The sequence below is a fragment of the Diaphorina citri genome, unplaced genomic scaffold, assembly GCF_000475195.1.
Source record: "Diaphorina citri unplaced genomic scaffold, Diaci psyllid genome assembly version 1.1 scaffold877, whole genome shotgun sequence".
In the NCBI taxonomy this organism is placed as follows: domain Eukaryota; kingdom Metazoa; phylum Arthropoda; class Insecta; order Hemiptera; family Psyllidae; genus Diaphorina; species Diaphorina citri.
Window position 1 is genome coordinate 40,867 of NW_007378309.1, and position 13,538 is coordinate 54,404.

The 13,538-nt window shown below is 37.5% G+C and overlaps 1 protein-coding gene and 1 long non-coding RNA gene across 2 annotated transcripts in view; both read left to right on the forward strand.

Moving 5' to 3' along the window:
• The window catches only part of LOC103512724 (twitchin-like), a 29,463-nt gene extending 19,358 nt beyond the window's left edge, over positions 1-10,105 (forward strand). The window contains exons 18-24 of the mRNA XM_026826118.1: positions 6,757-6,917; positions 7,302-7,395; positions 7,749-7,891; positions 8,248-8,404; positions 9,708-9,766; positions 9,941-9,956; positions 10,101-10,105. Of these exons, the coding sequence (XP_026681919.1) occupies positions 6,757-6,917; positions 7,302-7,395; positions 7,749-7,891; positions 8,248-8,404; positions 9,708-9,766; positions 9,941-9,956; positions 10,101-10,105 (635 nt within the window). The remainder of the gene's footprint in view (positions 1-6,756; positions 6,918-7,301; positions 7,396-7,748; positions 7,892-8,247; positions 8,405-9,707; positions 9,767-9,940; positions 9,957-10,100) is intronic.
• Positions 8,694-9,176, forward strand: LOC113468867. Its single transcript, XR_003392463.1, has 2 exons — positions 8,694-8,724; positions 9,073-9,176. It is a non-coding gene; the product is annotated as an uncharacterized LOC113468867 (long non-coding RNA).
• Positions 10,106-13,538: the final 3,433 nt, after the last annotated feature.

A 13,538-nucleotide genomic window follows, 5' to 3' on the forward strand; every position in this document is an offset into this window, starting at 1 on the left:
GTGAATGAAAAAGGTTTTATTTCATCGTTGAGGTCAAGCTCGATTGGTATGCATAAAATTTGGCTCCTCTAGCCTAGCTTGTTCTCTTTTTTCTTCTTCTTTCACTTTGCCATTATCCCAATTTCATTTGGGGTCGGCATTTCCCTCTTTTAATCTCCCCCTCCACAATCCTCTATTCCCACTTCCTCTCTTCTCCATCCCTTCTCCCATCTAACTTAGCATGCTTCGGTATATTTATGTCTAAGAACACTGGAAAAGTTTTAACTTTTGTCTAAGTTTTGTAATCTAGGATCAACATTATCACGTATTATTTGTTGGTTCAAAGTTTTGTAATCTAGGATCAACATTATCACGTTGTTGGTTCAACGATAAATTTAAAGAGCAGTAGAAGAAAAAAGTTGACACTTACATCTGACAGTCAGTTTACATTTGGTTTCAGCAGTTCCTAAAGAGTTGGTGGCCGTGCAAACATACACGCCTTCATCTTCAGGGAAAACTTCTTGAATTTGAAGACTGGCGACTCCGTTCTTATATTTCAAATCGAGGATGTTGGACGAATTCAAGGGCTGAAAAGATACAAATTATAAGGAATGGAATCATTTCTTAATATCATTTTTTGGGTTGATTTTATCTCTAGATACAGCAAATTTTAGTAAGAACTCTTCATATTTTTGGACATGTGTCTTATTTGATTTGACGGAAGAATCTTTTTATTAATTAAGATTTCTTTTATACTCTCCTTTGTACACAGTTTACATACACCGTAGTTATCCTACAATTCCTATACTGTAGACATGATTCTGAGCAATATATCATTATTTAGAATTTGCGAGACCTCTAAAGGGTTGTATTTTCCTGCCTTCTCCATTTCATTCGACGAGCCTTTATTTCTTATAGCCTTTATACTGCTAACTTCGTGTTAAAAGGTGACAATAGTGCTATTATCGTGCTTCATATTTGCAATACTTACTCCTTATTCCTCAACAACAGTCTCCTGATAAAGTCTTTGCCTTCTTCGGACACATTTTTGAATGCCTCCTCATCGAATTCCCAGTCACAAGCTTTGACATTCTTCAAGGTTTCGACGTCATTTTCTCCGGCGAACGGTGACAGGCCACTCAGTCTGAAAGGGAAACAAGAATAAAGTCACATTGACGTTCTGTAAAGGTGTGTCCGAACATAGGTGACCCACAAGGGAAATCTATGTTGTCGAGGCAGTGTGGACGATTCAGTTGATGTCGATCGACGGCCGGTCGGCTATGTGTAGACACACCTTAAGGACAGGATGTTTTTCTCTCTCTCTTAAAGAGGAAAAGTCCTGGTTCAGAAGAATAGTTCTCCCTACTAGACTTTACAATTATCAACACTTTCTACATTTGACTTAAGACTAATTCCAAAAGAGAGTCAAAGATTCCCATATAAAAGAGATTTTCCTGAGGTCAAAGGTAATTCTCTAAATAAAAAGAAATAAAATTCAAAAATTTACTTACAGCACATAGGCTAGAACTCCCACAGCCCACATATCTGTGTAGAATCCAACTGGTTCTCGCTCTACGATCTCTGGAGCAGCGAATTCGGCAGTTCCTGTCGAGATTTTCACCACTTCGTTGGGATCCAACTTGGTCGCCAGTCCAAAGTCAATCATCTTCACATTTGTACTGTTTCTGGTCTGGCACATGATGTTTTCAGGTTTGACATCTGGAAGGAAGGAAATTATTGGTTTAGTGGAACTTTCCGTATTCAAGACCGTTCTTGCTTTTGAGAAAAAATGTCTGGCAAATTTGTAATCTAAATTGTTTGTCTGCTGAGTAAACTACACTCATATGTCTGCCCACTTGTTATTATAAGGTAACTTTTGAACCTCATTTTCTAGTCAGGTACCTGTGAATTAAATTCAATAGGTTTCACTTACCGAGATGAATGATATTCTTCTCATGCATGTGCTTGACAGCGGGGCTTGTCTGCAAAAAGAATAGAAAAAATGATTATTAGTTTTCAAAAAGTTTTTCTCTCAATCTCGTCTAAGATAGGCCCGTCAGATGACGAAACGAAACAGGTTTGGTAGACCAATTGTTAAATTGATTGATTGATTGATATGTTGTAGTAGCAGCAGGTTCACCAAATTACACGATGTCTTCACTTTCTGAAACTGGGAGTTTTAGGAATCTTGCAGTGGTTATTGGGTTCCTCCACAAATCCATGGGTGTAAGGGTGGTGGGATTTTCGGGGCAATTAAACAGATGGTGAGTGTCATGTGGGGATCCTCTGCATAAATCACACTCTTTCAGGATTGTGGGGTCAATACGGCACATGTATGATTTATGCTTTGAATACCCAGAACGTAGCAACTCACCAAATCACCAAACTGTCATTGATTGATATGTAAAGGTCTGGTGTATCGTGTATCGACCGGTTAGATGGAAAGCGACATAAACATTGCTCTTCAATGACAAATCCTCGAGAGATCTTGCGTCCAGTTTTGATGTCGAAATTGGGTGACCTCACCAATTTGACTGATCTAGATTCAATCCTTTCAAACAATACTGGATCCAAAATAGTGTGATGGTCACAATTGCAGTGGTAGTTAAGAACAAGGAATGCAACGAGAGGTTCTAAAATTCCAACTTATTGGATCTATACTAACCGCATTATTTGTACTTGAGCTGTAGTTGGAAGACAAGGTGGACATTTGTGTGGTAGTGCGACCTGTGTCATCAGTATGGGAAGAGTAACTGGGATGACTTCTGCTTCAGACATCTTGTAATCTGGAGCTGTGATTCTCTCAAACAGTTCTCCTCCAGATAGGAACTCAAAGATGAGCACCATTTCATCGTCATCTTCAAATGCATCGTGTAGATTGATTAGCTTAGGATGATGTAGTTGATTCATAATATCAATCTCTTTTCTAATCAGTTCCTTTTCTAAGTTATGAGACACTGGGATAAACTTAGCAGCAAAGATGTTGCCAGTTTTCCTTTCTCTACATCTGTGAACAACGCCGAAAGCTCCAGTACCGATTTCTTCTAAGATATCGTAATGATCATACACGGAGCTAGTCTTAATATCCACAGGTTGAGGCACGTACTTGCTGTAGATATCAAACACGTACTGGTCATAATCACTGACTTTCTCATCAGCTTTGCCTCGAATCTTCTTGCCTGTCTCGTCAAAGTCATATTGTCTTTTCTTGATTTGTTTCTTGAAGGTATCCTTAGTTGTAATAAGATCTGATGTGGTGCTTGGGTCACTACGGCCATACACATTTTCAGCATACACACGGAACTCGTATTGGTGTCCAGGGCTAAGACCTGTAATAGCCATGGTGGTGAACCTTGTGTTACCTACTCGGATCCAGCTGCTCATGGGATGTTCTCGTTTCTCTACAATGTAATTAGTGATATTGGAGCCTCCATCCCAGATAGGAGCTCTCCATAGGTTGTAATAAGATCTGATGTGGTGCTTGGGTCACTACGGCCATACACATTCTCAGCATACACACGGAACTCATATTGGTGTCCAGGGCTAAGACCTGTAATAGCCATGGTGGTGAATCTTGTGTTACCTACACGGATCCAGCTGCTCATGGGATGTTCTCGTTTCTCTACAATGTAATTAGTGATATTGGAGCCTCCATCCCAGATAGGAGCTCTCCATACAAGTGCCAGACTGTCATGTCCAATATCTTCAACAGTTGGGAACTGAGGAGGATCTGGTCTATCACTAATCTGGATCTTTACAATGGCAGAGTCCATGCCAAGGTCATTCTCAGCTACTACTCTGTAAGGTGCTGTGTCTACATTGCTGGCATCTCGTATGGTGAGAATAGCATGACGCTCTGATGTCTCCACATGGAAGTGACCACCAGACTCAATAACTTCATTATCTCTATACCAAGTGATCTTGGGTTTGGGATATCCTGTGAATGGTATCTTGACCACGACATTCTCTCCCTTGTCAAAGTAGGCAGTATCTCTGAATCTAGGAGGTACATTGAACTTGGGTGCTGTCATAATGATAAGCTCTGCCTTGGTAGACTTGACACCTCCCTTGTTAACAGCACGGCATACATATTCATCAGCATCCACGCCATATACAGAGTTAATGATGAGAGTGTAAGTGTCTCCCTCAGCGAAGATATGATGTCTAGCACTGGGTGTAATCTCTCTAGAACCCTTGAGCCAAGAAATAGTAGGTTTGGGACATCCTGTAATGGTACATTGGAATTGAGCGTTGTGGTTCTGAATAGCGTTGGCATTTCTGAGAGGAACAATAATCTCTGGTGCCTTGGCAGCCATGGGATCCTTGATTTGAACTGAGTTAGATGCAGACGATGGCAAACTCAATCCAGCTTCATTCTGAGCGTAAACTCTGAACTCATACTGGCGGCCTTCTATTAGGTTTGGAATGTTGATCTGGCTAGGAGCACAGATAGCCACATTGACTCTCTGCCACGCGTCACTGCCGACCTCATGCTTGTCAATCCAGTAACCTTGGATTCTGGAGCCACCATCATCCAGAGGTTTATCCCAGCTCAGGTTAACAAAGTCTCCGCCCACTTGGGTGACAACTGGAATGCCTGGTGGTGAAGGTTTGTCGTATGGAGACTTAGCCTTGATGGGATTGATTCCTTCCAGAGGAGGTCCCATACCGTTCTCATTAACAGCCATAACATGGAACAGATATTCCTGTCCTTCAGTGAGACCTTGTACAATGAACGTTGTGTCGTGGCATGTGGTGGAAATACAGATCCAGTGAGGCATTGAGATGTCTCTCCTCTCTACAACGTAGTGTGTCACCTTTAGTCCTCCATCATACTTGGGTGGGTTCCAGTGTAGTGTGCAGGTATGCTTGGTGATCTCAGACACATCCAGAGGTCCAATGGGAGGTCCTGGCAATCCTGTGATATTAATGGTAAACGTTCCAGATACACTGCCACTCGAGTTACTCAAGTTAACAGTGTAATCACCTGCATCTTCCTTACGAATCTCCTTGATAAAGATAATAATGTAATCATCAAGCACGGTGAACTTGAATCTGTCATCAGACTGTACAACGCGACCATTCTTGGTAAGCGAGACCTCCATGGGTTGATCTCCAGCATAGAATATCTTCACCTTGGTATTATCTCCTTCAGGTATGTACAGGGCGTTAGGCATGCGGTCAATGCGAGGTGGTGTTCCAATCTTGACACGGGATGAAGTATGGGCAAATCCTACAGAATTGTAAGCCGGGTGATGTTTTATTTACATCCTTCAAGTATCACCTGCTCAATCTACAAAAAATTGCTGTTGCCAGTAACCCTCTAATATTAGGTATGCGAAATTCAATATTAAGTACTTCGGTTCAAAAAGCTGGAATTTCGGTCTTGAAATAGTGCTCACCATTGAGCACGAAGCACTATCACTCAAATCTGACAAAAATCAAACGAAAAACGTACGCCCAAGTACGCACATACTTATATTTTACTAGAATAACTTGTCCAGCTCATAGGATATCTATACAATGATTTAGCAATTTCTATTAATCTTCTAGAAATACAAAATTCAAATATACTACCACTCACCAACTAGAAGTTTTTCAACATATTAGCTACGTTTGTCTTACCTGTTGATGATAATTGTGTTACCTAATATTTACAACAAAATATTTTACAAAATGCAAAATGTTATAAAAGTCAAGGTCGGTTCTACCAAGCCACCGCCAACGGTAAGATTATAGCTCGTGGATTACCTACTAGTGCAAAGGTCCTAAACAAAAATGGACGCGGCACACAAGAGATCAAGAAAAGACCGCTTTAACATAATAATACCTACTATTAAGTTAAATTAGCAATATTGGTACCTACTTTAGTCTTGCGGAAGATTAGTACTTTTGAAGAATATCTTCAGAGAGAGTTCTGCAAAAGTTTCCAGCTGCACTGGTCTCCTGTGTGACACTGGAGTGCAATAATTCCAAAGATGATGAATTTAGTGGAAGGTTAGACTGTAAAACAGGTGGTGTTACTGGTCTCGAAAGTTTGAGTAAAAACGAATCTCCTTGTTTCAGGTGAAATGGTACAAGGGCAACCGAGAGCTGTCCAAACGCGACTACTCCATGTCGTACAGCGATGGAGTCGTCTCCATGGAAATCATTGACTGCAAACCAGAAGACTCCGGAGAATACAAGTGTGTGGCTACCAACAAACATGGAACTGACGAGACCAACTGTGTTGTCATTGTGGAGAGTGAGGAAGAAAGCAAGGAGCAACAGGAACTTGCACATAACTTCCTCTACTCTGGAGGTAAAAAAAATTTTATTCGTTCCAATCCACTTGATCTCAATGGGTCAAGTGGGTTGAAACACATGACATGGCTTCAGGCACACTCCATTTCTCAAGGTCTAGGTTTTCCTTGCCGTTGGGATCAATTTAATTTTAAGAAACCTTTACTTACTGATGAAAATTTATAATGAAACAATAATAAGGGTACAGGATTACCTGGGACCAGGGAGTGGACCAGCATAGTGTCTGGCTCGGGAACTGTAAAAGGATACCAGCCTAAAGTTCCCTTGTTAAAGAAATACCAAAGGTGGGCATCAACTCGTCAATTCTTTTTGTAGCGAAAACCAAAAGTCAGCCTAAAAGCAATCACCCTAGGGCTGATTGAGAGGCTGACGAAAAACGCCGAGTCTGATCACAAGGAAATACGAAGAAGAAGTATTTGCCGTTTGCTTTTAGCAAGAGAAAGTATTTGACGTTCGTTCTTATTTTATTTCCAGATCGCAAATACATTGAGAAACATATCCGTCCTGCCCCTGCTATTATTACGACCAGACAGGAAATCAAATCCAGTTACTCTTCCCATACTGATGACACAGGTCGCACTACCACACAAATGTCCACCTTGTCTTCCAACTACAGCTCAAGTACAAATAACGCGGTTAGTATTGATCCAGACTAATAACCTACAATAGCCAGACTAGTTAGCTCGGAAGGTAGCGGATCAGCCTTCTAAGCGCTAGGTCGCGGGTTCGATTCCAACGCGAGACTGATTTTATCCTAAACAGATAAGGTTCGTTTTAGGAACAGCTGGCTTTCTCCTATCCTGTCTTGCTTCTCCCTTTGTTTTAGGGACGATAAGACCTTAACAGTAAAATAATAAAATAAAAAATCTTAGAACTTCTAGTTGAATTCCTTGTTCTTGGCCACTAGTGCCTAGATCTAGATCTATTTTGTCAAGTATTGTGTGAAAGTATTTTAGAAAAGATTGAGCAAGAATCTTCACATACTCGAAAACTAATGTTGTTTCCTATTCCATTTGCAGACAAGCCCAAGTAAGAAGATTACTAGAAGAATGAACAGTATTCTAGACACCGACAGTCCTTCCCGCTCAAGAAGTACCACTAAGGAACTTATAAGTAAGTTTCAAGATTAATTTTAATTTAATATTGAGTCAGATCCTGATTTCTTTTACCTGTAGGTAGTTGAAGAATGAGTTACAAGTTTTAGGACGACTGATTAGTCACCTGACAAGAGTAGTTCTTTTTCGTAAATCTTTATACATCTCTAGGCAACAGCCACACAAGTTTTCTGAATTTTTCCATCTCTGCTCTTCTACCTGTAGGAAATTGAAGAATGAGTTACATATTTTAGGATGACTCTTTGACTGATAACTCCACCGAGAAGAGGAGAACTTTCATAACTTAGTCTTTACACATCTTTAGACCACACAAGTTTTCTAATTTTTCCCTCTCTGCTCTTATTTTTCCAGTGCCTCCTGACACTGCCATGACACCTCCTCAGTTTGCCAACAAGCTGACAGACAAAACTATCGATGATGGACAATGCTTGGATCTGAGCGCTGTAGTCAAGGGTGATCCCGAACCTAGAGTGTCTTGGACCAAGAATGGACAGGTAAGAGAGACATCAGTAAAAATAGTAATTTGGGGTTCAGTTGTAATAAAATATAACTACCATTAATTTAAAGATGTATGCGACACAGGGGGTTTTAATTGGTCCTATCTGTCCCGACTCTTCAAGGGAGACTGGAACCAGCAGTTTGCTAAAACAGCAAAGTACTCTTTGTAGAAATTGCTGCGAGGGGCTCATTTTTGGAGTTATCTCGGTGCCCCAATACCGTCAAATCAAATAAGACACATGTCCAAAAATATGAAGAGTTCTTACTAAAATTTGCTGTATCTAGAGATAAAATCAACCCAAAAAATGATATTAAGAAATGATTCCATTCCTTATAATTTGTATCTTTTCAGCCCTTGAATTCGTCCAACATCCTCGATTTGAAATATAAGAACGGAGTCGCCAGTCTTCAAATTCAAGAAGTTTTCCCTGAAGATGAAGGCGTGTATGTTTGCACGGCCACCAACTCTTTAGGAACTGCTGAAACCAAATGTAAACTGACTGTCAGATGTAAGTGTCAACTTTTTTCTTCTACTGCTCTTTAAATTTATCGTTGAACCAACAACGTGATAATGTTGATCCTAGATTACAAAACTTTGAACCAACAAATAATACGTGATAATGTTGATCCTAGATTACAAAACTTAGACAAAAGTTAAAACTTTTCCAGTGTTCTTAGACATAAATATACCGAAGCATGCTAAGTTAGATGGGAGAAGGGATGGAGAAGAGAGGAAGTGGGAATAGAGGATTGTGGAGGGGGAGATTAAAAGAGGGAAATGCCGACCCCAAATGAAATGCCTAGAGTGTCTTGGACCAAGAATGGACAGGTAAGAGAAAACTCAGTAATGATATTAATTTGTGATTCTGTTGCATTTTGTCCAATGAAATACGAGATAATCTCCCATTTAGAGATTCAAAAATACCTTGCTTCCCCTTGGGAAGTGCAAAAAGAGCTAATATAAGTCAGTGGAAGAATGGCCTATTAGCGAAGTTCCTGACATTTGAAAACAACACAGCAAATGAAATGAAACATGTGTCCAAAAATATCAAGTATTTCTACTGAAATTTGCTATAGTTACTATTCTCTTTCACTATTCAACTTGTAAAACTACACTCTCAAGGGGAAAAAGGGAAAATAATTCATTCTAATATATTCCTCATTTGTCCCTTTTCAGCCTTTGAATTCGTCCAACATCCTCGATTTGAAATACAAGAACGGAGTCGCCAGTCTTCAAATTCAAGAAGTTTTCCCTGAAGATGAAGGCGTGTATGTTTGCACGGCCACCAACTCTTTAGGAACCGCTGAAACCAAATGCAAACTGACTGTCAGATGTAAGTGTCAACTTTTTTCTTCTACTGCTCTTTAAATTTATCGTTGAACCAACAAACGATACGTGATAATGTTGATAGGTTACAAAACTTGTAACAAAAGTTTTATTACTTTAAATAAAAATATGTTATTCTAGGTTACAAAACTTGGACAAACTTATAGCTGTTCCAGTGTTCTTCGACATAAATATACCGAAGCATGCTAAGTTAGAGGGGAGAAGGGATGGAGAAGAGAGGAAGTGGGAATAGAGGATTGTGGAGGGGGAGATTAAAAGAGGGAAATGCCGACCCCAAATGAAATTGGGATAATGGCAAAGTGAAAGAAGAAGAAAAAAGAGAACAAGCTAGGCTAGAGGAGCCAAATTTTATGCATACCAATCGAGCTTGACTTCAACTATGAAATAAAACCTTTTTCATTCACACGTATTTTTATCCCCCAAATATAACGAACTAATGCAAGATTTTAATTTTTCAATTGCAGCTACCCCTGCAGCTAACTTGGGCAAGAGTCCCTCCAAGGAATCAGACAAGGCACCTAGGGTATAATTTCAAATCCAAGATGCAGTGAACAATAGTTACTCCACAATTTATGCAGAATCTGATAGTAGATATTTAGATAAATTGCTTTGATAAAGTTAATCTCATGAGAGCTAGATACTTGTTTTCTGATTTCATGATTATTAATTTTTTTCTGTGCCATTTTCTCTGTTTCAGATTAGTTGGCTATATGGTTCGTCATCATTTTTCTCCTGTATCATCTGATAGTAGATATTTAGATATATTGCTTTGATAAAGTTAATCTCATGAGAGCTAGATACTTGTTTTCTCATTTCATGATTATTAATTTTTTTCTGTGCCATTTTCTCTGTTTCAGATTAGTTGGCTATATGGTTCGTCATCATTTTTCTCCTGTATCATAAAACTCAACTTTACGTATTACTTCATTACTCAATATTATATTTATACTTATTATTAGGGAATAAAATAAACCATCTCACAACTTGGTCAAAAATTCGAATTCAAAAACGATAAAGTTGTGAGAGGTATATTACACTGATTTGACTCAAAATACTACGAAACGTAGATAATAGTAATAGATATTAATTATTAAAAGTGGTTCTTGATGCAAAAATTATTTATTATCTAATTTGGTTTCAATGGAAGAAATGTCTCTCAGGCATACTTCAGATACCTATTTAAAATATTACAAATTAAATTTAATGGTTATTTAGTATCTATTTTAATTATTTATTATTAAATTTCGACTAGTTCTTTGCCATCGTTCACTAATTTTATTTTTAGTGCTGACAAAAACGTGTTTTTCTATTCAGAAATTATTTATTGATTTTTATTATATATTTTGTTTTTATTAATATTGTAATTACCCCTACCTACTAATGAAGATAAATAATGATTATTATAGTTTAAAAATGTTGTATAAAAAACGAAAGATCTTCTTTTGATTTTCTTAAAAAAATTTCAGTTATCTTATATTCAAGGCATTTATGCCACAAATAACAGATGATAACAAAAAACAAGAACACTGTCCTAATTAATATCCTGTACCAACAAAGGAAGCAGCTAAAACCAGAAAACGCTACAGGGAATGGGAGTGCAAAAAGAACTTATTTGAAAAATGGGTCCAAATGGTGAAAACTGCAAGTTTCTAGCACGTCTAAAAATGGGTTAGAAATCGTCACCTCCTCAAACAAAAAAAAAATGTTTGTTACAATCCCACCGGAAATCAAATCCGGAACTCCTATGTATCTACTAGTCCAGTGTAATGTGTAATTGAATTTTACAAATTTCTTCCACCTTCCCTGATATTTTTGCAAAGAGATAAATCGAAATCTCTCCAAATCATTACTCAGACTATGGCAGGGTCTGTAAAACCCCTTCAAAAAATCCCCCTATGATGCGATATTACGAATCCTACCATATTGTTCAAATGAACCTTACACTTTAGCATTAAATGAAATAAAGTACAGGTACGTAGATATAAAAATAAAACGAAAATATGTCGGTACAGACATTTTCCTATTGGTTCAAACATTTCCATTCGATTACATCACTTCCATCTTAACCCCTCCACCTTTTCTCTTTTCTTCTCCTTTTCATATTTTTTTTAAATTCAAAAGAAAAAATAATTTTCTACGTTTTCCGTTTCTCTCGTTTTTCAATACTAAATCATTACCGTAACTACTCAACCTTCAGAGATTTATTCCTTTTATTCATTCCTCTTACCATCATTATTATCAGTTTCGAGATTTTACCTTAATATTTTGTATTCTCGACAATCTTCTCTTTCCTTTATGTGGGTAGGAAGTATCTACATAATGTTGTGTTTTCACTTTTTAATGTTATTTATACTTTTGATTTCTATGTTAGGGAGTATAAACTTCCTCCTACGTACTGAGTCTATAGTAAAGACAACATTTTCTCTCATATATAGGTACTGTTAACTGTTTTTTTTCTCATATGTAGAAGGTACGAGTACTATTATCTGTTTATCCTTATAATACGACTGTTAGGTGTGTAGGTAGTAGGTACTTTGGATTATGTACCTACTCAAGTTTACCGTACTTAACTTTATCAAAACGCTGAGAAAAAAAAAGAGGAAAATCCATACTTTCATCAAAATACAAAAGTAAACAAGAAGTTAAAAGTGTATTTTATATTTCTGTACTACAGGAGATAATACACGACTTATGAATATCTAAACAGACCCCCCAGCTTGTGCCAATTAGATACAAATTGAACCATCAATATCATCCCCACACTTTGTTTCGTATCTCCTCCGAGCTAACGAAAGCTTTTGATTGCCGCATTGTTTGTTTTTGTAATCTAGACTACAAGTGCTGACAGCCCTTTCGATCTGAATGAACACGGAGGTTTAACTGTAATAACTAAACTTTTTTTCGTGTATTTATTTTCTTTATATTAGGTACTGAAATGGATGGATGGATTGATGGATAGGATTAAGAAATGGACCAATTTAACAACGTTTTTACCACAATTTTACCACATAAGTTCATCTTTCAAAGGCAAGACGGGTTGTTAAATCCATAGAGAGTGAAAAGGATTAACATTTTGAGCCCTTAAAATGATTTCGCTATGATAACTCCTCTTGTACAGTAGATTTTCTCTTTCTCACATTCCTAATTACGAGGTTTTTCATCAGTCAACACGAATCTATATTTAAATTCCACACAATAACTGTTCATTACATAAACACCATCATCAGTGAGTAAAGTGTAGATGTTATCTCTTTAGAATAAAACTTCTGCGGGGATTAATTTAATTGCCTATCATATTTTGTTTGGAAGCTTTCAGTTTCTATTGATCTTAATGATGAGCTTTTCTTCTTTTATCTATTGACTTTTATAAGCGCGTAGGTAGGAATCGTTGTAATTCAATATGAAGAGAGTTCTCGAGTAGGCAACTTTTATTAACAAGATGGATACTACTCGTATGTTTAGTGTATTTAGGCTTATAGGGATAACTAAAAGCTGGAGTTAAATCAATTTAGGAGTATTATTTTGTATGAATGTTTTGTACATTTTGACAAACCGCTGTTTCTTTATAAAGGCTTCCTCAACGGAAACCAATGCAGGTTGATTCCCCACGTAAAGCACTAAGATATTATACTTGTAAGTTTTTTTTATTTGTTTTTTCTTTTAATTATACCTACCTACATATAGGGTTACCAGACCAGACCAGACAAGAAATTTCAAAAGGAGGATATTTTGGCTAAAAAAAGGCGGACATTTCAACCAAAAGGAGGACGCAGAAAATAATCAACACAAAAACCACCAATATAATAAGTAACATGATTATTTTTTAATCTATGTACAGTGTACCTACATACTTACCACCTATTTATATACCTACTGAATGTACGTACATTGTACAAAGACTGAATTTTCCGTAAATTGCATTTAAACTTTTTAAAATTCTCAACGAAAACGATACATTACGTAATTTAGATTTTTAAGGCCGAAACTTCAAAAAGGCGGACATTTTGCTATATTTTAAAAAGGCGGGCGGACGGAGGACAAACGTATAAAAAGGAGGACATGTCCGCCGAAAAGCGAACGTCTGGTAAGCCTACCTACATAATTGAATTTTTTATTAGCATATATTATGAATGAGGTCAACCAACCTAGGTAAAAAAAAACTCCGAGGTCTCACAATTTTACCTCTAGGTACTTATGTAGGTATTTATATTTATATAATTATCTAGGTACTTTTGCTAACTTTTTGTATGCATGCCTCTCTTTTTTTGCAAATGAAAAGATCATTTCATCATTTG